This window comes from Branchiostoma belcheri, unplaced genomic scaffold (assembly GCF_001625305.1).
Source record: "Branchiostoma belcheri isolate BF01 breed outbred unplaced genomic scaffold, Haploidv18h27 scaffold5, whole genome shotgun sequence".
Lineage (NCBI taxonomy): Eukaryota > Metazoa > Chordata > Leptocardii > Amphioxiformes > Branchiostomatidae > Branchiostoma > Branchiostoma belcheri.
Window position 1 is genome coordinate 1,563,832 of NW_017804131.1, and position 27,546 is coordinate 1,591,377.

The following is a 27,546-nucleotide window of genomic DNA, read 5'->3' on the forward strand; positions in this document are numbered from 1 at the left end:
ATGTAAAGTCCGTCCAAAATTAAGATACAAATGCTGGACTTCTAATACAACTACTTAAAATGACTTCAGTTACTAGATTCGATGTTTGTAAAGTAAACATGGCAACGCTTGTTACAGAGCTAACAGTTGACGTAAAATTACAGATGGTTTCCTCGTTAACCTAGATTTTTACGACCCACATATTTAAGAATCCGCGCTGTCCCGTTAAGGTTACCGGGTGTTAGTCGACATATCTGAAAACTGTACTCGGTTTTTACGGGGTGAACCACTCATCACTGCTGTTGTCCTTTGTACACACACTAAAATAAACGTTAACCTCCCCTTCGGTCACATTGGTACGTGGGTGCAGTCGCAATGCCTGTATGATGTCCTCTATTAGAGGCTATGCCATTCACAATACCTTGCATACTGATGCAGTGGGAGATGCTTTAATAATGTTGTTTACGTGTAGTGCTGAGACAAAATAGGGCCACTGTGTATCAGATTTTATATTTATAGTAATATATGGCTTGCATATATTTTGAGGGGTATTAAAGCACCAATCATAGGCAATTGGTATGCGCATCTGTCTCGTCTATAGGCTCTTGCATAATCATCACAGGTATTTCAAAGGAACTCGAGGACCTCTCTAGCTACCAATGTGACTGTCCTCAATTTGATTTCAACATCCCTGTGATGGAAAATGGTACATCCCATATATATCTATTTGTAACGGTATGATGTACTAGTAGCCTCCTCCAACGGTATGAGTGGAGATTTCTTCTGGGGCGAGCAAACCGTCTACGATGTCTTCGTAATTCCGCAAGTAAGTCCGTAACATCTTTACGTGCTGCAATTTTTTCACTAAAAGTGCTACTCGCATGGACTCAACGATCATTCATGACGCAGTGTCGATTTGAATACTGCCGTTACTGTGTATGCGAGATGAGGGGTGGTAATTGCATCGTGTGAGTTATCATCGATTGCGTGAAGAATGAAACTGGGCCTTAACATTTCACATTTGGAACTACTGGACGAATTTAAGAGTACATTAATGCCTTAGTTATAGGTGGTTGTTTGTTTGTGTGTTTGCTGCCGTTCATGAAATATTGCCCCACCAGGGTTGTTATTTCTGTAACTAGCTCGAAGGACAAGGTCGAATGGTTACTGAAATCGTACACATTGGAGAGTTTTCAAAATTACTCACATATGCTATAGAGAATTGAAGATGCCGAAAAATTCACGTTTCGGCAAAGAGGAATACATTACTAGTAGTATAGCCTATAACTTAGTGTTGTCCATTGGTATGTCGGATGATCCTCTAAAGGTATTTAGAACCAATGTTTCTTGTTACGGGCGGGGTTACTCAGTTTTCATGTTTAAGAGTGCCGTTTGGACATGGTGTCAATGTTGTTTATGATAGTCATGTTGTTGACGCATTCCCTTTTGCGCATCGTCACCATATGCTGCCAAAATTCTGTACCCCGTACATCGCTTGGTATATATCTTATGGCGTAGGTTTCACCGTGGCTGCAGTACGGAAGATAACCACATGGTGACGCTTCAAGGTTTCCGTGTTACGTAGAAGACCCCTTTTACGAGGCTACGCTCACGTGAAGTAATACAGGGGCACACAGATCTGTAACTTCCCATACGCTACAACTTTTGTCTCAGTCTTTGTCACAACGCTGTAACTTTGGATTTCATATCGATTTCTGCTTTCTGCGCATTAGTCATGACAGATCCGGATAGTAGGTCTTATAGAACTTCGCTGGAATAGACTAAGAGTTTGGCGACCAATCAAAGTAGGATCCGGAAACACGACAAGAATAGGGTAGACATTACTATCCTAAGTACCTAGATAAACAGAGATCGAAAAGTACCCGTCAAATGTTGAAATCATATCCTGTTATGACCTCAACAGCCTGAACACAACAGTATTCGATAACAAGCTACGAAACAGGGAGGGTCTAGTCAGGCATCCCTCACATGATGAGGCTAATAACAATCTATTGATAGCCAAGCTTAGGGTCTCCTTATATCTGTCATGGATTTATAACGGCTGAGCCACACAGGTGTATTATTTGATAGAAACGCATTTCCGTAACCGGTTTGTTGAAGCAAGAGACTGAGTTTTTTTTGTAACGGAGCAGAGATAGAGATTTTGTTCGTTTGGCTGCGGTGACGTACTCTGACGTATCGCCCGCTGTAGTGAGTGACGCGGACAGCTGAGTAGTCGCCCGCCGGTCGGCACAGAATTTTCAGGAAGACATCAACAGAGAGGCGGCCTGCAAAGTAGCGGTTTTGTACGTGGCGTTGTTACATCTGTAAGTACATCATTCAAGCAGAACGGACGTATTTTTGAACGTCAAACTAGCAGGGTCTGATGGGTCCTTACAGAAGGGTGTCGGCGTGAAAGTGCCGTCCGTAGAAAAGTTTGCAAAAGCAGGGTAGTAGCACAGACTAAATATGTAGCACAGATGTTTGACGTGTATGTTCTAAATACCTCCAGATCTTCCTCATAGACACAAAGTTTGCAAACATCACCCCGAATTTTTATTGTAAGGTTTCTATGAATGGATTTTATTTTGGTCAATGTTTGTCTAAGTCGGGGATTGCTGGTCCCCAGACACGTATGTGATACGGGTGGGGACCGTCCATTCCATAATGCATGGGTGTGTGGTCTTTGAAATAATGTAAGACTCAAATATACCGAGTTTTAGGATTAAATTCGTGGGGTTCTGAGATAACTTTGTAGTCTTGTCATAGTATTGATGAGATGCGGTAACCTATCGACGAACGCGACTTAACCGAGCGAGTAGTGTAGGCCGTTGAAACGCTTCTATGGCAAATTATATACGTGCAATATTAACCTCAACGTTTCTGTTTAACACTATTCTATTGGGGTTAATCTTGCTGTTATAAATGTTTTCAAATTATCAATACAAGTAAGTTTATATATAATGGCGATATTTTGCTCATCTCGCATGTGGTACATTTGGTTCTTCCCCAGAGCTGGACCATTTCGGCGTGCGCCATCCCATGGCACGACTCTGGTTCCACATATGACGCAACTTGTGTCAAATATGGGAAGTGTTGGTCTGCTCCTAATAACCCGATCCTTTTCCTGTGATGAAGCTTGGGGGATGTTCATTGTATTACAGGGGTGGGATCTAGGGTTAGTCAGTGTTTGAGAGACGCCTGCACAGCTGATCGGTCCCCGTCACGGATAGTTGTGTGGCGCGTTCCTGACATTGTCCGGCGTGACCTGTCTCATTTGGGACGCGGACAGAAACAAACAGAAAAACGTCTATAGCCAACTTTTGTCAATACGTCACCGATTCAACACTTCGTCTTCTCAATGCTCATAATTTCTTATTGGTTCTCATAGCATCACGATGTTTGACATGTAGGGCTATAAATGCTGTTATCATATTAGTGTCTTTTGTGATTATACGATTCATGAATTATATTGTTGAACGTGTTGTTGATCTACTTATTTTTGTTATGATGTGCGCAATGACTGTGACGCAGAAACACAGTGATTAACAGTCACGAGGCATATTGGTACATTTCCCACGCATTAGACCATCATAAACACCGAATACAATAGGTCAAGGTTCAGTATGTCCTCATATAGGATTACCATTTTGTACTTCCTGGTCGCCTTGGCTACGTATACGTCATTGGTGATAAATTTTAGTTTGTTTCACTGACACGACAATCGACGACGCTTTGAAAAACTACCCCCTTTAATAACAACATACTGTGTTTACACGGTGCCCAATCAATGATTGTTGATTTCTGCAATAGAGGAACACTGTGGAAAATATTCCAAAACTTCAATTAGCAATTTTGTGGCACGAGGTCTCTGACTGTGTTCACGTCAGTCTGTAAAGGACACGCAGATATTTGAAGCTCGTGGAAATATTCATCAAGGGACCTGTCTGGACTCTGGTGACGGCGGAAACTGCGCTACTCAGTCCCGCTGTATGTAATCTGAACGTCCGTCCAAACCAAATATTTGCTTGCATGCCGAAATGTAGCATCTCTTCGTGGCGCAGTTGCTTCTGAGATGTAGCAGGTTGAAGACTTGTTTTCAGCGAAACGTCTTGAAGATATTAGGTCGTAATGTTTGGTTTTCTACATCTTCCTGGATACGGCCCGTCGGCCAGGCGGCGTCCTCGCCACAGGAAGACGTCGTCGGTAAAGTTGTGTGTGACGTTTGCTCTTAATCTCCAAGCAGATTTACTGGTGACATAACAGTGGGCATAAAATGTAAAAAGCCAACGAAATTGCCCACTCCCATGCCACCGATAAATCTGCTTGGAGATTAGTTTGCTCTGACTTGTTATGTTTCAGAGTGTGGTTGATGGTTGTGTAGTCCAGCCAAACAACACTCTGGGCATTTTTGTATGGGAGGCGTACAAACAAGATTGGCGAACTGGGTCCCTAGTAACGCTACTAACAGTGTAGGTTTTACACTTTCTATGGTCGTCTGGCAGTCTGGAGTTATCATTTGATGATTTAAAGTGCGTGATGGCAAACAATGCACGATGATGTGCAGTGAGCTTGTTTTGAAACAAACTTTTTTTACGACATGCGTTCTGGACGCACGCTGCATAAAGCTTCCGAAGTGTTGCGGTGCTGGTTTGAAGCACGTCATGATGTGTGTGATACAATTGCGGCACGACTGTTGATTGTAGAGGATCTACAGAGCGTTGTTGTTGTGATCCATCGCATGCCCCTGTATTCCAAAGACGACCGTTTATTTTCAGGATAATTTACATTCCCAATTTCCCACATACTGTGAATGAGAAACCCGCTTGTATACATGTACATTTGTTCTCCTACAGTGTACCTGAAGCAGTATTTCTCAATTTAAGATAGTCATGATTCCCTATAAAAATTATATCGCGTGTCCAATACTTGACGCTAGAAAATTAATTTAGAATTTCTTTCCTTCAGGAAGCGTGTGAAACGATGACGTAGACAGCTCGCTGCTGACTGGGTTAAGATGTCAATAACGATTAAGATATTTGTTGAACAGTTTCATTTTATTTCTAATACAGGAGAACAACAAGAAACTGTTGAACACATTGAACTCGGAGACGTCCACACTGTCGGGCACATCTCAGCAGAAGAAGATGGCGAACGAGGAAGACGTCTTCACGTTCCAAGACCCGGGTCATCCCGACCACCTCATGTCCGGTCTACAGGAGCTGCGCAAGGAATGCCGCTTCTCTGACGTCATCATCTGTGTGGGGGCCACCGAGTTCCCCTGCCACAGGGTAGGGTGTACTAATTATCTAATCTCCATGCAGATTCCGTGGGGCAAGGGGGGTCTATATTGGCCGCGTGTATCCATTGAGTACGAGGGACGGCCAATGGATACAGGCGGCCAATATAGACTCCCCTTGCCCCACAGAATCTGCTTGGAGATTACTAATTACATACTCAGTAACTCTTTTGGGTACAGATGTTGTAAAGTTCAATTGGTGGGTCGTCTAAAATGTTAACATGTCGTCTATGCATGTCTGGTTCTTTGCCAGAAAGACTCTGAAATAAGCACGTAGAGTATTCCGAGTATGTTGAGGTGATATTAACTCTAGTGATAACAGATACGTGGTGGAATATGGGTAGGAAAAATATTGCAGATGAAAGCGACAGAAGAAGTAAGAATATATATAAATAAAAAAACGACATTGTAATGTTTCCGTTGTGTATTTTACAGCACTTGAAATATAAATGGTATGTCTTCCATTTGGGCTGTGAGCAATGTTCCTTTATACTGTGATATCTTGAAAACCCCTGCGCTCTTGACAAACCCTACAGGTGGTCCTTGCGTCTGCCAGCAGCTACTTTAAGGCCATGTTCTCCGGCGAGCTGCGGGAGAGTCTCGCCACCAAGATCGTCATCCACTCCGTGTCCGAGAGCATCATGGAACTGCTCCTGGAGTTCTCCTACACGGGTAAAGTTAGCATCACATCATGTGTAAGCGTGCATTTTAAGAAGAACGTACAGCTTCACGTAGTCATATGGATCTTCATCTTGTGTTATGGAAACCCTTTGTGATATAGTGACTCCATGAAAAGCTTTAGATCACACAGTCCTCTCCATGTCTTCTACGTTCCTTGTCTTCTATGATCTGGTGTCAGGATCTGGCTTCGTTGGCAAGACTGTAGTTAATTGGATGACTGCCTGCAGAAATCAAGAACATGGAAAGATTATTTGCAAGATAGTAGCATCAGAAGAGTGCATTTTTATTTAGTTCAAACGTCTTTGTTCATTGAATAATACCTATCACGTGCACATTTGACTATAATTCACACACCAGCCACACAATATGACTAGTCTGGCTACCGTCCTACTTGCATACCGGGGCACCCATACCTAGGCTGCAATATGACTGCATAAATTGAAGGTCCTCCTTTTCACCCTTTTCCATTTGAGTTATTCACAGACTTCTTTCCGTCCCTAGGCCGAGTGGACATCACCCAGAAGAACGTGGAAGCGCTTCTGGAGGCGGCTAACCTGTTCCAGTTCGGCACGGTTCGCGAGGCGTGCAGCCGGTACCTTCAGCAGAGGATAGACGCCAGTAACGTGCTGGGCTTCCACGAGTTCGCGGAGGCGCACAACTGCACCGAGCTGTCCGAACTCGCCAAGGAGTTCGTCATAGACAACTTCCTGGAGGTTTTCCAGACGTCCGGGGAATTCTTACAGGTAGGTTGTCCTGAAAATTAGAGATACTTCGCTAACGCCTGCTGTGTAACTTGGTGTTGCTCTGAATGTATCTCACTTTGTTGTATTGCCGTTGGATGCCTCCTTTCTATGAATAAATTCCGTAAAATTTGTTAGAGGCTAACATGAATGTGTAGACTGATAATTTCCACCCCGACCAAAGGGGTAATGTTACCAGACAAGGTGATTAGCAGCAAACCAGTCTGTATGGCCATTGATTATGATCCGTTGTTCCCGTCTCGTTCCCAGGTTACCCAGGAGAGGTTGGTGGAGTACATCTCTGACGTGAACCTACAGATTGACAAGGAGGAACAGGTGTATGAGTCAGTCATGCAGTGGGTTCGCGCAGACGTGGACAATAGGTACGTGTTGAAGCTCAATACTGGACGGAAAAAAAAGAACACACAGCGAAGAAAGAGCAATGAACTAGAAAGGTAACATTTGTATTGAGCAAATGCATAATGTTGACCTTTGCATATGGTCTGATATGGTAATTCTTACTCAAAAACAGTCATAAATATATGGTCGGACAGGGATCTAAATCCCTCTTGCTATAAAATGGCAACACTAGTTACCATGGTGATCACAGACGTCTGGTTCGGGTCATTTACCTTATTTGTTTGGAGTAGAAGAAGAAACTGGGCAACAAGAACACGTTTTCCTTCGGTAAACATAATTAAAAGTCGTACCCTCCACCTGCAGGCTCAGCATCTTACACAAGGTGTTGGAGCACGTCCGTCTGCCGTTCATCAACCCGCGGTACCTGGTGGCGAAGGTGGAGACAGAGCCGCTCATCCTGTCTTCTCCCGCCTGTATGGAGCTGGTACAGGAGGCACGGCGCTACCACGTCTTCGACTATGATAGAGCAGGTAGATACTTAACTTGGGCACAATGGGCACACTCATATCTATCAAGGAAATGTCGCATATTGTTCGATCGAATGCACTGATGTGCCAACGAAGTGTCTGCAACAAATAGATGCATTTAAGTGGATGTGTCAGGGGTATTGGACACTCTGGAAAATGGATACTGATACGGTCTTTGCAGCCATGCATCAAAGAATCTGCTTGGAGATTGTGTAGAAGCTTCTGCAGCAGAATATTTGGGCGTGAAACAGGGAAGTTTTAAAGATGGTTCGTAAAAGGGTGCATTAAAATGAGTTGCGTCCATTGGAAGGGGAGATTTAAACGTCTGAGTTTTATGACGTTCCCGAAGCAACTACCGCAAAGTAACCTAATCTTGCTGAACAATCTCCCCCTCAGATCAGCCGAACATCCGGATGAAGCCCCGTCCGTGTTTTGACATCTCGGAGGCGATGGTCGTGGTGGGCGGCTGCAGCGGAGGCGACACCAAGCTGGCCAAGGTGGACTGTTACGACCCGAAAAACAACGCCTGGCACACGCTCTCAGACTTACCGGAGTACAACAGGGAAGGGTAAGAAGAAGTTCTATTCTGTTCCCATCTCTCTTGTACTCAAGGCATGAATAGCTTCATCATCATCATCATCATCATCATCATCATCATCATCATCATATCGACAGTATTGATCGTGGTTTTACTGACCCTTACGGGGTAATATACTCTTTCGTTAGCTTAATACAAGACGGGGTTCGCCAGGCCTCCGTCCGGGTGCTTGAAGTAAGTCACCAACGCCATACTGAAGGATTTGGACACACCCCTTCTCTTTTTCGAAAAGTGTGGTGGGTTCTTTATCACACTTTAGGTGTGGCTCTCCCAAGGCTTCAAGCTTTACCTTGAAGTACGCACATTATCTAAAGTGCAAAATGTATGTTCATCTGATGCTATATAATTCATAAAACTCTAGTAATGCTGTTTTTCCGGTCTCTATCCCCAGATATGCAGTTGTTGCCCTCGGAAACGACATTTACGTGACAGGCACGACGGACGAGACCATCACGAGCGATGGCTGCGCCACCACTTGGAAGTACAGTACCCAGTCGGACCGCTGGATGACCATGGCGCCCATGCTCAAGTCGTACAAGTGCCGCGCGACCGTGGTGCTGCACGGGCAGATCTACTTACTGGGCGGGACGGACATCAACGGGCCGGTGGCGGATGTGGAGAGATATGACCCGTTCTCTAACTCGTGGGAAGAGGTGAGGATTCCATTTCCCGGCACATCATAGGTTCCCCTCCTGTGAGAGAAATATAGCATCATTGGTGGAGAATATAGAAGTGATCTCCAAGAAGATCCTACGGTGGTCTCGGTGATTTTCGGTGACTAGTGGACAATCCTCTGGCCGATGGATACTGTCTTGCCACTGTAGGATCTGCTTGAAGATTATTTAGGATATTCCATACTATTTTGACTGTATTTTATACTTGACTGGTCAAAATCTGAAACATTAAAATGGACTATTTCCTTTTACCGCATAGCTGTTGCCCTGCAACAACTGAGTTAGTTCTACTATCCTTATTTCTACAGGTCCAGCCGATGATCAAAGCCATGAATGACTTCACAGTGGCGGCTTGCCGGGGGAAGCTGTACGTGAACGGCCGGTCCCAGGGCAGTGAGAAGATCCTGTTCCAATGTTTCGACCCTTCGACGGACACGTGGAACTTCATCGACAACTCCGTCATGCCGGAATGGTCCCAAGTGCCGCAGTCCATCACTCTGAACGGGCTGATATATTACCTGCGGGACGACTCCAAGGAAGTTGACGCGTACGATCCCATCGCGAACCAGTGGGTGGAAGTGGCACCGATGAAAGCTATGCACTCCAGCGGCAGCGTTTGTGTCATCGACGGGAAGATCTTCGTGTCGGGCGGGTTCGGTGAGCTGGCCGAGTCGAACTTGATCGAGTGTTACGACCCGACGTACGATAAATGGGCGTACTCCGGCTCGCTACCGGAGCCCAGGTGTTACCACTGGTGTGTCAGCATACTCAAGAAGGTAGAACACGGAGATGAAGAGGAATAGTTCAAGTTGAATTTTAGCACCCCCGCCTTACAACTCCTATGCAGAAAAAACGCTTAGAAATTCTACAGGCTGGTGTCCTGATGAAACGCAAGATTTTCTCCATGTAGGATTTTCTTACATGCATATTCACAAGCTCCCAGCACATAGATGTTTGTTTCTCACTTATTTTAAGGTTTCTATTAGGGCGCTGTGTTCGAGCCCATTGAGGATCATACAAGGAAATACTGTATTGTTGTATCATACTTCATTCTTAAATTCTCTACAGTAGGTCATAACATATTTGCTGCAAAAGTGAGTGACCAAGAGATGAGAAAGGAAAGGGCAAAGGAAAGTACAAAGTAGTAGTTGAGGATTGTAGCACGAGAGGTTGAAAAAAGATGTTACCATCTCTAAGACATGAGAGAGACTGGTCCAAGAGAGAAGGTTGGATCATACTACTGTGTTACATGTAAAGGTGTGAGTGATTGGAAATATGTCATTCTGTAAAGGTTTTGTGGTGTCAATTTAAAATCAACTCAGGAATGCCTGTGTTTGGATTGATGTCAAAAAGTGCGAGAAATGAAGATGAAAAAAGGACGTTGGTGAGAGGAGTGATGTACAAAGTCTGGAATAATTGTAAATTCACAAGTTCCCTACACCAGGCAGACTTCAGAACCATGTATGTGTAAGTCACTTAGAGCGTTGTAACAGTGATGATGTTACAAAACTGCACCTCTCACTTGGCATAGCCAGGTCTACGAATGTGTTGATGAATTGCATTGGTGGATAACTGAAGTTTGTCTGGTGTAGACATTGATAATTTCAGCATAAAGGAAATTATAATTGTATCCATGTCATGTATAGAAGGGATGTTCATTTTGTCATTAAAATTTTCATCAACATATGGTGTTTTGTGTTAATGATTTTGTATATTAGACCTAGCTACATGTGTACCTACATTACTAATCTATTTAAGAGGAGTGGTGCATATAAAGCCACAAGAAAAATTTACTCCCTTTTTCAAATTTCTTACCCAGTAATGTTTTAAAATGCTCAATGACCAACCTTACATGTACCTCAAAGAAGATGTTTATTTTGTACAAAATTTTCAAAGAGCTCCAACTTTAAATAACTTCTTGGCAAGGCTTTACTAACCTAAGCTGTATAAGAGCTTCAGACCTTAAAAGCACTCAGCTATTTGACTTAAGCCCCACAGGTCTTAGGGGGCTGTGTCTGTCTATATATATAGAACAGTATATAAATAACAGCCATATAGGTCAAAACCTTGTAGCCCAACATACATCGAGACTGTTGACAATAACATCATTACTGTTAACATACACCTGTTCACAAACTCAAGTGGACAACATCACGAAAAGGGGATGTACATTAATGTACTTACACACTATGATTTTTTGGGTTAACAATTTTGACACTGTTAGACACAGCAGTAAAAAACATATGACTCTCATCACACAGAATACTATAGTCTCTTGAGAATAACTTGGAATGAAGGATGGTGTTGACTATCTGTAGACAGGAGTGAGGGAATGATAGAGTCTGCTGACAGACTGGGACACAGTCTGCTGGAAGTCTTCATCAGCTTCACATTCCACCTCCTGGACAAAAAAACAAAACAAAACTGGTCAGACATTACAACACCAACTTGCCCAATGGTTTAAGCTGATTTCACATACAACACAAGTCTAAACATTGGGATGATTGTTTAAAGTCTGATATTTCCTCCAAATAACTTTATGTGTGGCAACATATTTTGTTATTTTAGTTTACCCAATGCAAAAACTCTTCAGTTCATCCATAATTGTAGAAAGTTAATGGGCAGATACATAATACTGGCCGAGACTTATTCTTCTACTTACATGCTTGCTACAACTTACTAGTACTGACAACAAATTCAAATATAAGTTCATGTACGTCGATGAAGGTTAAACATCCAGGCAATGCGATGCACAAGAAAACAGTTACAGGTATTCAAGAAACTGGATGAGATTTGAAAACTGTCACTACATTACTGCATGTCGTACTACGGCACAGTTAAAAGGTTTATCCCAGCCACAGTTCCTCACCAGAGTGTCCAGACAGATGTTTGCAGTTTTCCCGTCCACAGTGACAGCCATGATGTCACCTTTAGTCATGTGTGTGATGGCCTTCTCCCCATACAGGTCTGTCATCAGGTCTGTCAGCTTGTCGGTGAAGTGCTGCTTGTTGGTCTTTGTTGGTGAAGGTATGACTGGAGAATGAACAAACATCCAAACAAGAGATCCAATTCAGTGTCAAAAACCCTGATTGAGCAGAAATTCACAGCAGTTCTATAGTTCATCATGCAAGAGATAGGTCAACTTCAATTGAGAACATGCAAATGGGATGGTAAATGACATTGTACATTGCACTTCAAATCCTTGTGGTGACTTTTAACATTGGGATTTTGGGGATGATGACCAAATAGCCACATTATTCACTGTCACATCACTGTAAAAAATCTACAGCTGTTTTCTTTTCAACTTTTGATAGCAAAACTGATGTACTTACTTTTCTGCATCTTAGGGTCGGTTCCCACCTTCAGGATGACTGTCACAACTGCATCAGCAAACATGTCGTTCACTGGGTTGGCAGTCCACTATGGGTGGGAAAGAACAATTATAATCCTCATCAGAAAAAAAAATTACATTATACATGTTTCTAGGTTACCTGGTAGCAACTGCTAAGAATATAATTTGACTAGCTGTAGTAGTATTGGGTCATGACTGTGCATGTGCAAAAATTGGAGTGTAAAATTCTGGTGCAACTAAGCATCCAACCTGCATGTGACCAGTGACCAATCCGGGTTTGCAAGGGTGCAGTACATTCTACCATCGTGCTTCCTTCAAGCCCCACTACTCATACCTCCAAGACGACCATGCCAGGCTCCTGGATGATGGTGACAGCCTTGAAGACCCTGAGAGCAGGTTTCTCCTGTACCTCGATCTGCTCCACATCCCCAGACAGGAGCATGAGGTGCTGCTGCAGCAGACTGAAGGGCCCCACATACTGGATACTCTGTCTCTGGGTCACTGTGCTGGTCGCTAGGTCTGTATAATCTGTACAACAACAACAACAGACACATGTATACATGTATTAACAACACATAAAATGGTTACCATATCATGATCAGGTCACAGTCATGGTCAGAATAACTCCTTAAAAACCAACACTGGTACTTGGACACATGTGTAATACCAGACTAGTTCTGTAGTCTTGATATGTAAGTACATGTACAAGCATCAATATTGTCATCTGACAGGTTTTTGCAAGCTCACTTATTTTGAGAGAAGTAGTGGACTGAAGGTTTGACTCTAGAAAATATATTGGACTGCCATTTTTACATCTTCAACCTGAACATGTTGCTTAAGTAAAGCCAGTACTGACTGTGACCAGATGAGAACAATGCTAGTTTTCTTACTAGAGATGTCAGAAGGAGCGACCAGGTGGTAGTTGAAGTTCCTCTTCACCAGGATTCCTGACAGGCGGTCTCCCTGCTCTGGCTTCTTGGATGCCAATGAACCCATCACCTGAACAAGAGACAAACAAGAGGAGAATCAAAATAACTGAAACATATTATTCAAACCTACAAATTGTTCAAGACATAGGTTCATTTATATGATCTAGTATATATCTCTCAATTCTGAGTCAGCCTGGTATTCAGCCTTGTTAGCTTTAGTCCCCTACCCAAGAACTGCTACCTGACAGGGTAGCCAATCTTTGAAAGTAGACCAAAGCTAACAAGGCTGAACTCCAGGCTACAGGCATTTCTCATAGTCACAATTTGAGGAATTTTCCTACCTTGGCCATCTTCTCTCCCCTGAAGTACAGCTCCACAGCCTGAGTGTTTTTCGGGTTGTGCACTTCAATGTTGACGTCTGGATCATCCTCGTACTCACGGATAACAGCTGCCTTCAGTCTGCTCATCTCATTTGCCTCTCCGTGTACCAACACCTGGCAAACAAGAAATTATGTTGTTATATAATAACAGTTGTCACATAACACCATAACATATGTTCTCATCAATATATATGAAGACATCTAAATGTCACTGAGTCACATCTGCGTAACATGCTTAAGCATCACAAAAGCAGTGGATTGTTCATTCCTTGACAAAGACTGGAGTTGTACAGTTGAAAATTTGTGTAATTTCTTGCATTGCACATTGCTTTAAACTTGCTTCATAACATCTAAAATGTAATGTCATTTAATTCTTAATTTAGTTAAACATTTTCACTGGTGGTTGCTCACCACATGTGGAGGCTTGAGCTGTCTGATGAAGTCACTTGTCTGCTGGTAGTCCGTGTGAGCCGAGAAGGAAATGTAATCTGGGGGAAAAAAGTCAGAAGATTATTCACTTCATAAGCATTCAGACAGGCCCTACAATAAATAGAAATCAGAAAACCAAAATTTTAATAGATGGCTGACTTGGTCAATGATTGTAAGAGTGATAACTTTAGACTTCAAAACTTCAAAAGATTAATCACTTCAATAACATTCAGAAAGTTGACATCAAGGCCTTTATGACCAATGGCTGTATGTGTGTTCACTCACCTACTGAACATTTGAGTGGAATTTTCTGGCCTGACATGGTGGTAATCTCTTCTGGTTCTGACATGATGTGCTACAAAACAAGACACATTTGTTTACATATCAACAAGGTTTAGTTCCTGCATGTCTCCCATCTATTCAAGAGAAAATCAGATTTGCACTGTATTTGTAGAAATCCTCGTTTTCCAACATTGTGCAGCTTGCTGTAAAAAAACTTTGACACCCCCCTAATCATATGCTTTATTGATAATAGTTTGCAGTTTTTAGGATAGTTTAGTCTTATACATTACACCATGCACGAATTTTAAACAATAAAGTTGGTTCATTCATTCATTTGTTGTTTCTGACACTAACCTTGGCCAGTGTCCCCTCCACACAGTAGCCTGCGATGATACAGCCATTCCGTCGGTCAGTGCACCAGCTCTCAAACAGTTCCCTGGACAGTCCACTCTGCATCATACCAGGACTGGCCATCACCACGGATGGACCAATGTCATCAAAGTGGTCCATGCCCTAACGTGGACAAGAAACACAGGTTACCCCAATCCCTGGTTTAAAAACTGGATGACATTCAGTGGTCTTTTGTTTATGCCAACATTATTCATTTCCCACTTTAAATATGTATGAAACCACATTTCCTATCATATCAATGTGGCACCATTGAAATCAGAATGTAGAATCATGTCTTATAAATGTCAGTACCAGGAATTGCAAGTTTTGTACTCTCACCTTGAGGTTGGAGATGTGCTTAAACACAAATGGATTGCTGACTGAAATCTGCAAGAAAAAAACACTATCATCAATACAACAAGAAAGGCAGGTAGGTGGAGACTACAAATTTATTTCAGTAAGGTGTTGTTTTTAGTGTATACAAAAAAACAGAATACCAAGAAGATTTTGATAACAAAATTTTTAGGCAGATAACTTATAACTCATGAATTTAGTTGTCAAAATCTTCTTAATGTGTAATATGTGATTTGCTTCCCTATTCTTGACCAACTGACCTGTTTGCGTATTTTCTCGTTCATGGCATTGATGTAAGTTTGGTACACTGCCATGCACTTCTTAGCCAGTGAGGAGGCGTAGTAGATGGGGATGTCATGTAGTTCAGGGTGGTTACTCCAGTACTCATCTGCATGAAAGAAATTCAACATATTGTCAAAATTCAAAATATCACAGCAAAACACTATACTACTATTTTTCTGAAAAATAGCAATGTCTTTCTTAGACACAGTCACACTAATCATCTAACAACAAAAAATCCATAAAATGTGACCGATTTTTGTAAAAGTAGGATGTACAAAATGTATTCCATTTGTATCTGACCTAAGATCAGCAGCAGCTCCTGTGCCCTCCCCAGGGCGAACACTGGTATGAGACACCTGCCTCCCCTGTTGACGATGTCGTGTACAGTGCTGGTAAAGCGGGCTTCCCTCTCCTCTCGCTTTTCATGGATGTGCGTACCGTATGTCGCTTCCTTGATAAAAATGTCATACACAAGTATTAGCAGAAACACACCATAAAACTTTTAGCAACATTTACTGCTATGTTGGCTACTGACACAGATGGACTTTCATGCAAACATAAAGTTCTATGACATCTAGATCTTAGACATGAACTAAACTATTGTCTTGTCATACCATTGGCAGGTGCAGGTAAACAGTGTTTAATTGGATGCATAATACAATGTACTTCTTAAATTCTGAGTGTGAACTTGGCTTGGTGTAGGTAACGTTAAATGTTTCAATGCAGCAAAAAGGATTTTGAGCCATTTGTGGAATTTGTGATGAGAACTCACAATAATGAGGACATCTGGGTGGATGGCTGGCACCTCTGCTGCCATGAGATGTCTGTCCTCCTGACGAGAGAAGTCTCCCGTGTACAGGATCTTTACACCAGCGATCTCAATCATGAACATGGCTGCACCCAGCACGTGGCCTGCGTTATAGCACCAGAATTTGATGCCATTCACATCCGTCTCCTATGGTGTGAAAGATGATAAAAACATTTTTGAGCAGATGTACAGCAGTACACATGTAAATTCTGTTTCTGTAAATTGTAAACATATAAATTGGATGCATTAAATTTCAGCTGTTTTGCAAAATCCATTTTCAGTACTTCTTCTTACCTGGTGAAAGTTGACTGTTTCTATTTTATCCATGCTGGCACTCAGGTCATTTTCTGTATACAACATGTCTTCTGATGAAATGTTGCTGGAATATAAAAAAAAAACAACAACATTACAATGTGATCTGCGATGAGGCACTTTGTCCTTTTTTATGTAGATGTAGATAGATGTAGACAACAAAGACAATTAAAACATTGCAGTCACTTCACTTTGGACTGTGTAAGGATGTTTTTTACTATCCTCTATAATAATTTACGCAGAAATATTGTACCAGCATCAAAAGATACCTGTGTTGTGTTGAGAGATTACCGGTAGTGTAGAGAATCTGATTTTTAAGTGCTGGCCTTACCTGACTTTGATGTAATCAGACAGTAGCCACTTGTAGATGGCTTTAGTGGCATGAGTCATGAAGACACGCCCACGAAAACTGGTCTTAGTCAGGAAGTACGGTAGGCCTCCACAGTGGTCCAGATGGAAGCTAGGAATTAATAGGATGGTAGAGAAAACACGTCATTACTACTGTCACTATACTGTATGTTAAAATTGTACAAGAGTAAATATATATATATATAACTTTCTTCATTCAATAGATCAAAGAGCTATTTCTGAGAGCATTTGTTACATACCATACTTATGTCTTAACTGAACTTGGTTCATGTTTACCCATGTCTTTATAGCATCTAATTAAGGACACTATCCTCTCCATATAGCAAAATGAAAACATGCATAAATCAGAAATAAGGAAAATCATGATTTCAAGTGACAATATTTTAACACTATCTGATACTTGTTCATATTGAGAATGTAAATACTAAAATAGGGTTAATACAATGCACACTTACTGACTAACTAACAGGAGGTCAATCTCCTCAGGGTCAATCAGGTCAAGGAACGGCAGGGCGTTCAACCCATTCAGTCCTGGGTGGATCCCGGTATCAAGCTGCAGAGGATGGAAGAAAAATGGCTTATGCTATTGGACAACAAATAGTCTGGAAGTACCAAAAATAACCTAAATGTTACAGTTTTTGCCAAGCTCTTCAAGATGTGAAAGCTTGAAAGATTCAACTACCGGTAACAAATTATGTCAAGGTCTGTAAACAGAAACTTGTGCTGCTACAACTTAGTACAAGTATCTCTATATTAGTAAGTGGCAAATCTTTAGGCACACCTTGAAAATTTATGAAATCAGAAAAAAGGGCTTTAAGCCAATGCAGGCCTACATGTAGGTCAAGCATACATAAACAAAGAAGGATCTTGGTCTTTCAGCTTAGAATGTGTTTCTACATAATTTGATTTATCACGACGCACGAAGCATGCACTTACCATAATCTTCTTCCCTTTAAACTCCAGCATGTGACAGGACCTCCCCACCTCCTGTCCTGCACCCCTGGAAAATAAAACGCGTGTTTCACATGGTCAAGTTGCTGTGATAGCGATGCATGGACAAGATGTCGTGAGGGAGGGGGGTAGGACAAAGACACTGCTTTCTTTCGTCCACGTTAAAGCTACATTCAGACGAGAACCATTTTGATGACCCCTAGATAATATAGGAAATTCTACATTGTAAAAGAGGAGCTTACAGCGGTCTAATGCTGAGTAAATCGCTCTCCTCCGCGGGAACTTGCGCGTCCATGCGCCGTTTGGCCGCCATGTTGGCTCTCTTCTCGTACCTGGTGTGGTCTCGCGAGACCTTTGACCGGCGGAGCTGAAATACTAAGCCTTTAAATAAAACCTGCTCTGCAACATTAGATTGTGGTCTCAGATATCAGCTGCCAGTCGTAACAGGCCTGGGTATGTACTATATTCTTTATCTTGCTGTTTCATTTCAGTGATGGAAAAACGTAATCGTTCAAATATTCGCACAAAACGGCTTCATCCTGGTTTGGGCCTGTAGAGGTCCCATCATTGTTTAACATCATCTTATGATGAAAGCGGCAAATGATCGTCACGTTTTACAGAACGTGGATGACCCAAAATGAACGACAGCACAGATGCTCTGATCGTTTTTGGCGAGTACACTGTGTTGTTTGCTGTGATTAATACTAGTATTCACATTTAGTGATGATGTCACATTGTCAACCCCGTCTTATGATATCATATATAACAGTTACCGCCTAAAAATATTAATGTTATGGTTCTATTTGAAAGCGACACAGCTTCAGCTTACGCAACGTTAATCTAACTTATTAATACATAATTTCGACAGAGCAAAAAGCTGTGAATTGAGAATTTACAATGATCAATAATTAAAAAAAAAAAAAGTAACTATTTTTTTCTTCTTCCAGGTGCCGCTATGCCAATGTATACCCGTGAGTCACCTTAACGACTACGCTTGACAATGAGACGTAACGTTAGCCAAGTCATCGGGTATACACTGGAACAATGCTTGTCGCCTCGTGTTCATAACGCTCTATTTGCCCCGTCTCTGCCATTGCGGTACACAAAAGGTAGAAATGACACGATTGACAGCTTTGATGGTAGGAAAAGGTGGCTACACGGCACTGCAACCTTGGCTCAAAAGCCCAGAGGCGTTCAGTTGAGTTCGGAGCGTTTTCCTCAGCTGAAGAGGGGGGATTTTGCGAGGGTGACAGACAGCGACCTGCAGGTTTTTGAGCGGCTGGTCCCGTCACGAGTGCTGACCGATCTGGAGGACATTGAGGGGCATAACGTGGACTGGTCCGGAACCTGCAGAGGTACAATTTATCTTGTTACAGGTCATTGAAATGTATTAATGCCAATATGTATTTTACAGAATGAAAGTTAAACACAAGCGCTGTACTTTTTATTTGTTAAATGAATATAATGAAGAATTTGGGCCATGTAAATATGAAGCGTCAACAGACAGTCACCCACGCAAACAGACCTATCTTTTCATCAATTATTGATGATGACACTTGTTTGCCTCAATCAATTTAACGTACTCAGTAGCTTTGTCAAGGTGTAACAGTGCCGTAAATAATAAATAATGGTGTTCGGCAGGTACGTGTACTAGTATATAATCACATTGCCAAGGGCAAGAACCAGGTACAGATCGCCTACTACGCTGGTACACTCAGTCCGCTGCCCCTTCCCTTGATACTTTCCACCCAATACCTTACCGAGTATGAAATGTTCCTTGTACATGTGTGTACATGTATATGTATGTATGTATGTTTGTCCAGGCGATGGCCAGGTACTTCTCCGTCCCAAGACGACAGAAGAAGTGTCGGCCGTCCTGCGGTACTGTAGCGGGCGGAGACTGGCTGTGGTGCCGCAGGGCGGGAACACGGGCCTGGTGGGCGGCAGCGTGCCGGTGTTCGACGAAGTCATCATCTCACTCTCCCTCATGGACAACATCATCAGTCTGGACGAAATCTCAGGTGGGCTTAAACAGACGACTGAGAAACAAAGAAGAAAGAAAAAATTTAGGAAGTAAGAAAGGGTCGACGTTATATAGGTACAGTACTTGGCGTTGATATCTTTGCCCACCTTGACTTATCGTTACAGCGATACTAGTAATGGTTGTGCAGCAATTGCAATTGGTAAACGCTTCCGATCATTTGAGAAGTGTAATAAAATTCATATGGAATTGAAGTCACAGACAGGGGCTAGAACCCATCTGTCACCTTGCTCTTTGACAGGTGATCTAATCTTTTACACTAGAAGATCAAAGAAAGAAGTGCATCCGGACGATTGGGTGCTTGAGACCAAATGATTTTCGGTAGAGTCGTACCCACCCTTCCCATCTCTCATGATTTCTGCAGGTGTACTTGTATGCCAGGCCGGCTGTGTTGTAGATAAAATTAACGGCGCCCTGGAGCCACATGGTTTGATGACGCCGCACATTCTGGGGTCAAAGGGCAGCTGCCAAATCGGCGGCAACATCTCCACTAATGCAGGAGGTCTGCGCATGCTCAGATATGGCAATCTCCATGGCAACGTCCTTGGGGTTGAAGCCGTAAGTACATGTATCACGTGTTACGATTTTAAGGGAGTAGGCATTAATTAAAAGGCTTTGCCAAATTGTCTATATCAGTCGTTGTTGCTTTGGAATGCAATTCATAGCCAATGACTGTCAGAATGCTGACAATTGTCTTAGCAATTTGTGACCAGTTGAATGTAAGGAAGAACTTATCGTTATTATAAGTGAATGGAATTTAACTGTCTAATTTCATATATTTACTTAGGTGCTGGCGAATGGAGATGTAGTCGACTGCATGTCTACCCTGAGGAAGGACAACACTGGGTACGACCTGAAGCAGCTGTTTATTGGTTCAGAGGGATCGCTCGGAGTCGTGACCGCTGCATCACTTCTCTGTCCCAGGGTACCTGCTGCCGTCAGCGTCGCTCTGTTGGGTGAGTTGTCTAAGTCACGGCCCGTACCCACACTACTTACTAGTATTTTCTCTCACGATCTAGTTTTTAAAACAGGAACGCAGTAACGTATATGATTGAATAATATGTCATTAGCCTGGTTCAAACTCGTACATTTATGTACAAGCTAAATGCTGTAACAAAATGTAATGTATGACATCAAAATGTGATATGAATTGGTAAGATCAAATCTTATCTGCTATGATGCATATGTAATCGTCTATCACTGATTTGATCGAACATGCTGATATTTTCTAAGTGCTATGGAATGTGTCTGATATTGTTGCTAAATCTCTCATCATGCTTTAGGGTGTGACTCGTTTGCCCAAGTTCTGCAAACGTACAATGCTGCTAAGAGAATGCTACAGGAGATCCTATCTGCAGTAGAGTTCATGGACCGAGCCAGTATGGAGGTGGTACAGGAGAACCTCCACCTGACATGTCCCCTGGGAACTCACAGCTATTACCTACTGGTAGAGACGTCAGGCTCAAACGCCGCTCACGACGAAGAGAAGCTGAACAGCCTGCTGGGACATGTGATGGAGAAGGGGATTGTGGATGACGGCACTGTCGCAACGGAACCTTCCAAAGTCCAGGTCGAGTATCAAGACCTGTTCTGGTGCTACGACCCCACATTTATTATATTGTAGTTGGTACACACAAGAGTTTGCCATACACTCTCATTTTCTCACTTTACTGTTATGTTCACTGTTTACACTGTCACTTCTGTACCGTGAACTTATCATTACAGTTGACAAATAATTCCTGGACTTTCTTTTTCCTGCACCTGTCACCACAGTGAATATATAGTTCCGTGAACATGTCCATATTTCTCAGACCGTGAACTTTTGCTGCAGTGAACATAAAGTGAATTACAATTTCAACAATTGCAACAATTTCACTATCATTCCAGACTCTATGGGCGTTAAGGGAAAACGTGGCGGTGGCTCTGCGAGCGGACGGCTGTGTCTACAAGTACGACGTCACGGTTCCCATGTCCAGGTTCTACGACCTCGTAGCGGACACCAGAAAGCGGATGGGGACAGATGTGACCAGGGTGGTCGGTTACAGACACCTCGGGGAGAGCGACATTCATCTGAACGTCACATGCCCGCAGAACAGTGAGGACGTCTTTGGTGCCCTAGAGCCGTGGGTCTATGACTGGGTCGCCAAGTATAAGGGAAGCGTGAGCGCTGAACACGGGATGGGGATACTGAAACGAGACTACCTCTATCACAGTAACACTGGATCAGCTGTACTTCTCATGAAACAACTTAAGAAACTGATGGATCCAAAAGGAATCTTGAATCCTTACAAGGTCTTCCCAGACTAACTACTTCAACTTTATTTTTGTATACTCTACTGATGATTCAATAAAGGTCAACGAAATTGATCTTAAAAGACGCTATCTGGAGGGCTACGAGTGGGGGCAATAATCAGGGAGGGCTACGAGTGGGGGCAATGATCAGGGAGGGCTACGAGTGGGGGCAATGATCAGGGAGGGCTACGAGTGGGGGCAATGATCAGGGAGGGCTACGAGTGGGGGCAATGATCAGGGAGGGCTACGAGTTGGGGCAATGATCAGGGAGGGCTACGAGTGGGGGGAGGGGAAGATCACACACAATTTCTTCCGCGACAGGGGTCCGTGGTAGTGCGCGGTAAGGAAAGAGATAAAAGGCTGTCTCTTGTTCAGGTATTATTTTACACTACTCAATTAATTTGCTGATAATATGCATTAACTACGAAGATGTCTAGACATGTAAGACATGCTGTTTTTGGGGCGAAAATGAACTACAGACCGCGGCTTACTTCCGGGTGCCCTTACGCCTTGTGTGCGGTGATTCGGTTTGACCTAGTTTTACCTTTTATTCGCTTTATGGATTATGGGTGCTGTCGCTATGCCTCGCTTGATGGGCTATTGTGAAAATTAGGATTTTTTTCATACCTTCCTTGATTATACATAAGGGTTTTCCATTTCCGGTAATGGGGAAACAAGCTCTCGTGTTTTTTCTTTGTAGTCAAATCCTTATCAAGGACATTACAACCCCTGGGCGTGCGCTGTAAGCTGATTGTTGGCCAAAACTATTATCTTTCATCCAGTGTATGAAAAGAGGTTGCAATTTTAGTTTACATTTTTTGAGCCGCCTGACGTCAAGTTCCGCCGGAATTTCTTGGCCTTACTTTATATCCTCTCCTTTCCGACAAGATCCTTCTGTCCGCATTTCTGTAACGGCGCCCAGCTGTTCATCCAGGTCCTGCTGAGACAACTTAGTGGAGGACCAGTAACAACCCAGGGGACTATGTTCCCGGGGCGCTTGCTCTCTTCTTTTTTTCAGTATTGAATAAACCTCAGACATACATATGTACAGCGAGGAACCAGAAGAGCCAGTGTGTATCCAGCTGGGCCTGCAGGGTCACACTACCGCTCTACGCTGAACACCGGTTTAAAGGGTACCCGAGCCCAACTGCCCGCATGTGCCAAAACTAATAATTCTGTGAAGTCCTTGAAAACAAATAACATTCCACATTCAGATCTTCCACATTCAGATCTTCCACAATTTATAAATATTGCTGTACATAACCATTTTAACATAACCTATGATATTTTTGACTCCACTCTTGTTCAAATGTAGTTTACATACCCAGGCCCTGAACAAAGTAGTAAAAACAAAACTAAGTAAAGGCAATTGTGATTTATTTTTCTACAGTCTACAGACACCATTGCTGATAAGAACATGTCGAGATCAAAGAGCATTTGAGGACCGTGCGGCATTATGATCATGAATAAGCTTCTTCATGATTCTGGCTTGTTCGAGGAAGGTGTTTCCTTTCCTGGTGTCCCCTGTCTTACACCAGGCGGTGCCCAGTGCAGAGAGAATATTTGCAGTGAGGGCATGTGCAGCGTTCCTTCCATAGACACGTCTGCTCATATCCAATGCATCTTCATACAACTGTATGGATTTGCTGTGATCTCCGAGGTTCCCCCATGACTTGCCTAAATTTACTAGTAATGCTGCAATGTCTGGATGTGCCCCGGTCGGTCCATGGATGGCCCTGTGCATTTTCAGGGTCTGTTCATAGGTGTCGATAGCTTTTTTGTGCTCACCTAAGGAACCCCATGCTTCACCGATATTGTTGAGCATTGCAGCAATATCAGGATGTGCCGCATCCTTTCCATAGATTAGTCTATCCAACCTGAGACCTCTCTCGTAGTAGTCGATGGCTTTCCTATGTTCTCCAAGCAGAGCCCAACTTCCACCTAGGTTATTTAGTGATCCAGCAATGTCAGGATGCACCGCATCTTCTCCATGCACAATTTGATGTATCTTCAGTGCTTCATCGAACAAGGTGATGGCTTTCCGAATGTCACCAAGACACGTCCAGGCTTTTCCCATATTACTGAGTGATTTTGCAATGTGTGGCGCTGCAATCTTTTCAGGCATAAGCTTCTGCACTTTCAGGGCCTGTTCATAGAAACTGATTGCTTTCCTGTGGTCCCCCAGACTATTCCAAGCTGCCCCAAGGTTGTTGACACAACTCATAATGTCTAGATTTGACGAGTCGGAAATGCGCTTTCGTATGTCGAGTGCCTTCTCGAAGAAACTAATAGCTCTTCGGTAATCACCGAGTGAAAAGTAAGTATGGCCAAGGCTGTTGAATGTATTTGCATTATTTCCATGAACGGCATTGTGCCCAAATGTGAGTTCATCCATCCTGAGACACTTTTCATGAAGGTCAATTGATTTCCTGTAGTGGCCAACTTCTCTATAAGCATTCCCCAGGTCGTAAAGCGAGTTCGCAATGTCATCATGAACTGCGTCCTGACCATGGATCAACTTGAACATGTGCAGCCCCTGTGTGAAGAAGGTAATTGCTTTATTGTAGTCACCCAGGTCTCTCCAGGCCTTCCCTAGCTCGTTGAGTGTGTCTGCAATGTCTGGATGTATAGATTCATGTCCGTAAGTACGTTTGAACATCTTCAGCGCCTCTTCGTAGAAAGAGATTGCTTTCCGTGTCTCGACTAGATTCCTCCAAGTCACACCAAGGTTCTTCAGTGATAAGGCAACGTGTGCATGTGCTGCATCTTCCCCGAAGAAGCGTTTTCCCATTGCTAGTGCTTCCTCATAGAAACCAAGTGCTTTTTCGTAATTGCCAAGAAGCTTCCAGGAATTGCCTATATTTTGTAGTATAGCAGCAATGTCTGGATGGTTAGAATTGCACCCGTAGGTCAGTCTTTTTACGTCCAATGCCTTTTGCAAGAAGCTTATTGCCTTTTCTTGGTCACCCAAGGCGCTCCAAGCCGAGCCAAGTGTGTTTAATGAAACGGCGATATTTGGATGTACGCCATGTCTATGTCGACGTCTTTCCATCTCCAAGGACACATGGCTGTACTGTATCGCTTTCTTAAGATGACCCAGACGATAAGAAACATTTGCAAGTAATCTTACTATCTCTTCGTACTCTTCTGTCTTGTTTGCTTGCGCGTCTTCAAGTGCATTTTCCAACTCCCGTTGGGCACTCTTGAAATTACACATTTCTATCTGCATCACTCCCTTTACACGTGGTGACGCGTCAAATATGGTCGTTTCCAGAAACATTGCCTTCTGTTGTTCGTTGGGCTTCAGCGCGATTTTTCGAAGAGGTTCTGCCGAGTAGTAGTACCTGAACAACATGCTTCGGGTGGGAATGTAGAAGACTGAATCAAGGGCACCACTACTGACTGAACTTTCCGTATCAACACGTTGCAGAGCTGAAACGTTTTCCCTCTGACTGCCATTGGCAAGATAGGTTCTCAGTCTCAGTTCTGCTGAGATTCCGACCAAGACTGCAAGGTGATGGGCGCGTTTTCTTCACTCACGAGGTTTTCGTTTTTCAATTGTTCTACTGTAGTCCACATACTAGTCGTCTGTATGCCACAGAAGAAAGCGTACTAAGTAGTTCTGAATGACCATGGCAGGGAAGCGATATATTTCTTTCTTTACACTTAAAAGCTGTGCACTTAGCTGTTGTGAGCCGAATTCTCGGATGTTTGTCGTGATATGACCAATGTCTACATTACCATCTGGGTCTACGTGATGAGTGGTCTGGGCCATGATGTTCATATACTCTTCGACTAAAGCCATGTCGCCAGCCATGTGGCACGCGCTTCGCAGGATGCGAGCTAAGTGATAGCCCTCTGCTACAGCGATGTCCACCTCTTGAAACTTCGCCATGTTACCAGGGGTTTGAATTAGCTCCAATGGAGGCTTGTCTTTCGTGCGCGGTCTGCCGAATGGCGTTTTGCTTGCCCACGGCATCGACCCATCGAAGGCGAATCCGCGTGTCGTAATGGAGTCATAGATCAGCTACTTTTACGATCACCGGAGTAGAAATCGTTGAGAGATTTTATTCCCATTGCAGGTAGGATAGTTTCGACCAGGTTAATGATCTTTAGATGTAAGTAGTGTGTTAGGTTACGGAAATATTGTTTATTATGTTCAGAGTCTGCCTCTTCCTCGAGCAGAATCGCAAACTCTAGATCGGAGAATGGGGTGACTAGTTCTGTTGCTTGTGAGCCCAAGCCAATGAAGGCATACCTACATGGCGGTGGGCCAATGCGACCAATGCACTCAGAAATAAGTCTATCCACAAATGTCTGTCTGTCATGTGTTATTTCTTGGAAGAGCTCCATCACTGCGGTAGCTCTTGCCGTCTCGAGATTCCTCACTTCAGGGTCATTTTGATCATGTGTGTAGGGATTGTAGCGTTGGTCAATAGTTTCCAGTCTTTCCGTAACTTTTCCCCTCGTTTCCCTCATCTCGTTCTTGTGGCCCATATCTACGTCATACTGATCTATTTCGCAAGCAACGCCCCCTACATGCCGTAGAAAGAACTGTTCGGTCTGCTTGAGGGCTTGGGCGAGCATGTCTCTAAAACCACCCGCCTCAGACCTGGCCATTGCCGCGTTGTAGAGAGCAGCAGCTTTGGTGAAGTCTCCCCCGTCTTCGGTTCTCTTCCCCCGCTGGATGTAGACGTCTCCCAACTTGTGCAGACAGTGTGCCTCTGCACCTGGTTGCGTCGGTTTTGTTTCTGTGAGGACAATACAACGGGCTCAAATTATGCTGCAAAGCTCTGCTCATGAGGCGCACACAAGTAGTGAAGGATACATTCTTCAAGGTAAATACATTTAGTTGGCATTTAATGGTTACGTGACTGACTACACACGAATCCAACCATTGTTAATGCGAAGACATTCTTCTTGTATTACCGACAGCAGAGGTACATCAGTATATAGCCAATAACGTTATTATAATCATGTGAGTATTATAACTTACGATGGACAAGTTTCAGTGCTGACGCAAAGTGCTGCTCCGCCATGTCCAGATCTCCAGTTTGTAGGGCACGACCGCCTTGCTGCAGATGGACCCTGTATGATCTGCACAAAAACACAAAACATAAAATTTTAACTGATACCGCAAGTGATAGAGTTTAATTTGTAATATGTTGATTATGTCTATTTAAGACATTTACATTTGTCCTTTAAATATTGTGCACCTGCCTATCAAGTGACAGTTACATGTACTTAGAGTTTGAGACAATGAATAAAAGACAATCATATAGTTTGAGACAATGTATAAGGAACCTATAGGTTGAGCAAAAACAACAATAAAGGACATGGTTGGGCTACACCACTCACCTCCATACATCTGTGTTGCTGTCTTGTTTGACGTCTGGTTTGGTATTTTTCCTAACAGCCTGCTTCTCACCTCCCGGACGTGATATACGCCTTCTAGCCAAGCGCTACAAAAAATCAGAGTAGGAACTTAGTTTCAGTTGAATAACCGGCTACAACGTT

General features: G+C 43.2%; 6 protein-coding genes across 10 annotated transcripts in view; 2 read left to right on the forward strand and 4 right to left on the reverse strand.

Moving 5' to 3' along the window:
• The first annotated feature begins 646 nt into the window (after nt 1–646).
• LOC109480157 (kelch-like protein 21) lies at nt 647–10,530 on the forward strand. 5 transcript variants are annotated; one of them, XM_019782317.1, is made up of 9 exons: nt 647–805; nt 5,052–5,270; nt 5,815–5,950; nt 6,461–6,702; nt 6,970–7,082; nt 7,423–7,589; nt 7,983–8,154; nt 8,576–8,837; nt 9,167–10,529. In XM_019782317.1, exons 1-9 carry the CDS (start codon nt 746–748, stop codon nt 9,659–9,661), a joined length of 1,866 nt encoding a protein of 621 aa, XP_019637876.1. In that variant the 5' UTR covers nt 647–745; the 3' UTR covers nt 9,662–10,529. The 5 variants fall into 5 exon arrangements, with proteins under 5 accessions (XP_019637876.1, XP_019637878.1, XP_019637879.1 ...); XM_019782319.1 differs by lacking the exon at nt 647–805 and adding an exon at nt 2,005–2,306; XM_019782320.1 differs by lacking the exon at nt 647–805 and adding an exon at nt 3,813–3,969.
• Nucleotides 10,531–10,713: 183 nt separating this feature from the next.
• LOC109480154 (cleavage and polyadenylation specificity factor subunit 3-like) lies at nt 10,714–18,026 on the reverse strand. Its single transcript, XM_019782312.1, has 18 exons — nt 17,939–18,026; nt 17,682–17,745; nt 17,201–17,298; nt 16,708–16,836; nt 16,359–16,443; nt 16,029–16,211; nt 15,557–15,707; nt 15,235–15,362; nt 14,960–15,007; nt 14,585–14,743; nt 14,234–14,303; nt 13,931–14,007; nt 13,481–13,633; nt 13,101–13,209; nt 12,545–12,738; nt 12,191–12,278; nt 11,728–11,891; nt 10,714–11,259 (listed from the first exon to the last, which is right to left on the reverse strand). Exons 1-18 carry the CDS (start codon nt 18,007–18,009, stop codon nt 11,167–11,169), a joined length of 2,064 nt encoding a protein of 687 aa, XP_019637871.1. The 5' UTR covers nt 18,010–18,026; the 3' UTR covers nt 10,714–11,166.
• Nucleotides 18,027–18,085: 59 nt separating this feature from the next.
• On the forward strand, nt 18,086–22,090 carry LOC109479756 (D-2-hydroxyglutarate dehydrogenase, mitochondrial-like). The gene is made up of 7 exons (XM_019781745.1): nt 18,086–18,149; nt 18,644–19,051; nt 19,520–19,717; nt 20,102–20,295; nt 20,525–20,693; nt 21,021–21,307; nt 21,625–22,090. Exons 2-7 carry the CDS (start codon nt 18,697–18,699, stop codon nt 22,042–22,044), a joined length of 1,623 nt encoding a protein of 540 aa, XP_019637304.1. The 5' UTR covers nt 18,086–18,149; nt 18,644–18,696; the 3' UTR covers nt 22,045–22,090.
• A 1,365-nt stretch (nt 22,091–23,455) lies between these two features.
• Nucleotides 23,456–25,635, reverse strand: LOC109479631 (nephrocystin-3-like). Its single transcript, XM_019781617.1, has one exon. The coding sequence runs from the start codon at nt 25,382–25,384 to the stop codon at nt 23,456–23,458; it is 1,929 nt and encodes a 642-aa protein (XP_019637176.1). The 5' UTR covers nt 25,385–25,635.
• Nucleotides 25,636–25,651: 16 nt separating this feature from the next.
• On the reverse strand, nt 25,652–27,122 carry LOC109480187. The gene is made up of 2 exons (XM_019782351.1): nt 27,026–27,122; nt 25,652–26,780 (listed from the first exon to the last, which is right to left on the reverse strand). The coding sequence occupies exons 1-2, from the start codon at nt 27,066–27,068 to the stop codon at nt 26,053–26,055; spliced, it is 771 nt and encodes a 256-aa protein (XP_019637910.1). The 5' UTR covers nt 27,069–27,122; the 3' UTR covers nt 25,652–26,052.
• Nucleotides 27,123–27,383: 261 nt separating this feature from the next.
• Nucleotides 27,384–27,546, reverse strand: part of LOC109479632 — a 2,461-nt gene continuing 2,298 nt past the window's right edge. The window contains exon 2 of the mRNA XM_019781618.1: nt 27,384–27,491. Coding sequence (XP_019637177.1) covers nt 27,384–27,491 — 108 coding nt within the window. The remainder of the gene's footprint in view (nt 27,492–27,546) is intronic.

Coding starts and splice junctions, on each gene's coding strand:
- LOC109480157 (XM_019782316.1), top strand. CDS start 4,111: ATGTTTGGTTTTCTACATCTTCCTGGATACGGCCCGTCGGCCAGGCGG. Junction 6,703..6,969: donor CGTCCGGGGAATTCTTACAG/GTAGGTTGTCCT, acceptor TCTCGTTCCCAG/GTTACCCAGGAGAGGTTGGT. Junction 8,155..8,575: donor CCGGAGTACAACAGGGAAGG/GTAAGAAGAAGT, acceptor CTCTATCCCCAG/ATATGCAGTTGTTGCCCTCG.
- LOC109479756 (XM_019781745.1), top strand. CDS start 18,697: ATGAGACGTAACGTTAGCCAAGTCATCGGGTATACACTGGAACAATGC. Junction 19,052..19,519: donor CTGGTCCGGAACCTGCAGAG/GTACAATTTATC, acceptor ATGTTTGTCCAG/GCGATGGCCAGGTACTTCTC. Junction 19,718..20,101: donor CAGTCTGGACGAAATCTCAG/GTGGGCTTAAAC, acceptor TGATTTCTGCAG/GTGTACTTGTATGCCAGGCC.
- LOC109479631 (XM_019781617.1), bottom strand. CDS start 25,384: ATGTTGTTCAGGTACTACTACTCGGCAGAACCTCTTCGAAAAATCGCG.
- LOC109480154 (XM_019782312.1), bottom strand. CDS start 18,009: ATGGCGGCCAAACGGCGCATGGACGCGCAAGTTCCCGCGGAGGAGAGC. Junction 16,444..16,707: donor TCTGATTACATCAAAGTCAG/GTAAGGCCAGCA, acceptor TTTATATTCCAG/CAACATTTCATCAGAAGACA. Junction 14,744..14,959: donor AGCACATCTCCAACCTCAAG/GTGAGAGTACAA, acceptor TGTCCACGTTAG/GGCATGGACCACTTTGATGA.
- LOC109480187 (XM_019782351.1), bottom strand. CDS start 27,068: ATGGCGGAGCAGCACTTTGCGTCAGCACTGAAACTTGTCCATC. Junction 26,781..27,025: donor AGCACTGAAACTTGTCCATC/GTAAGTTATAAT, acceptor TTGTCCTCACAG/AAACAAAACCGACGCAACCA.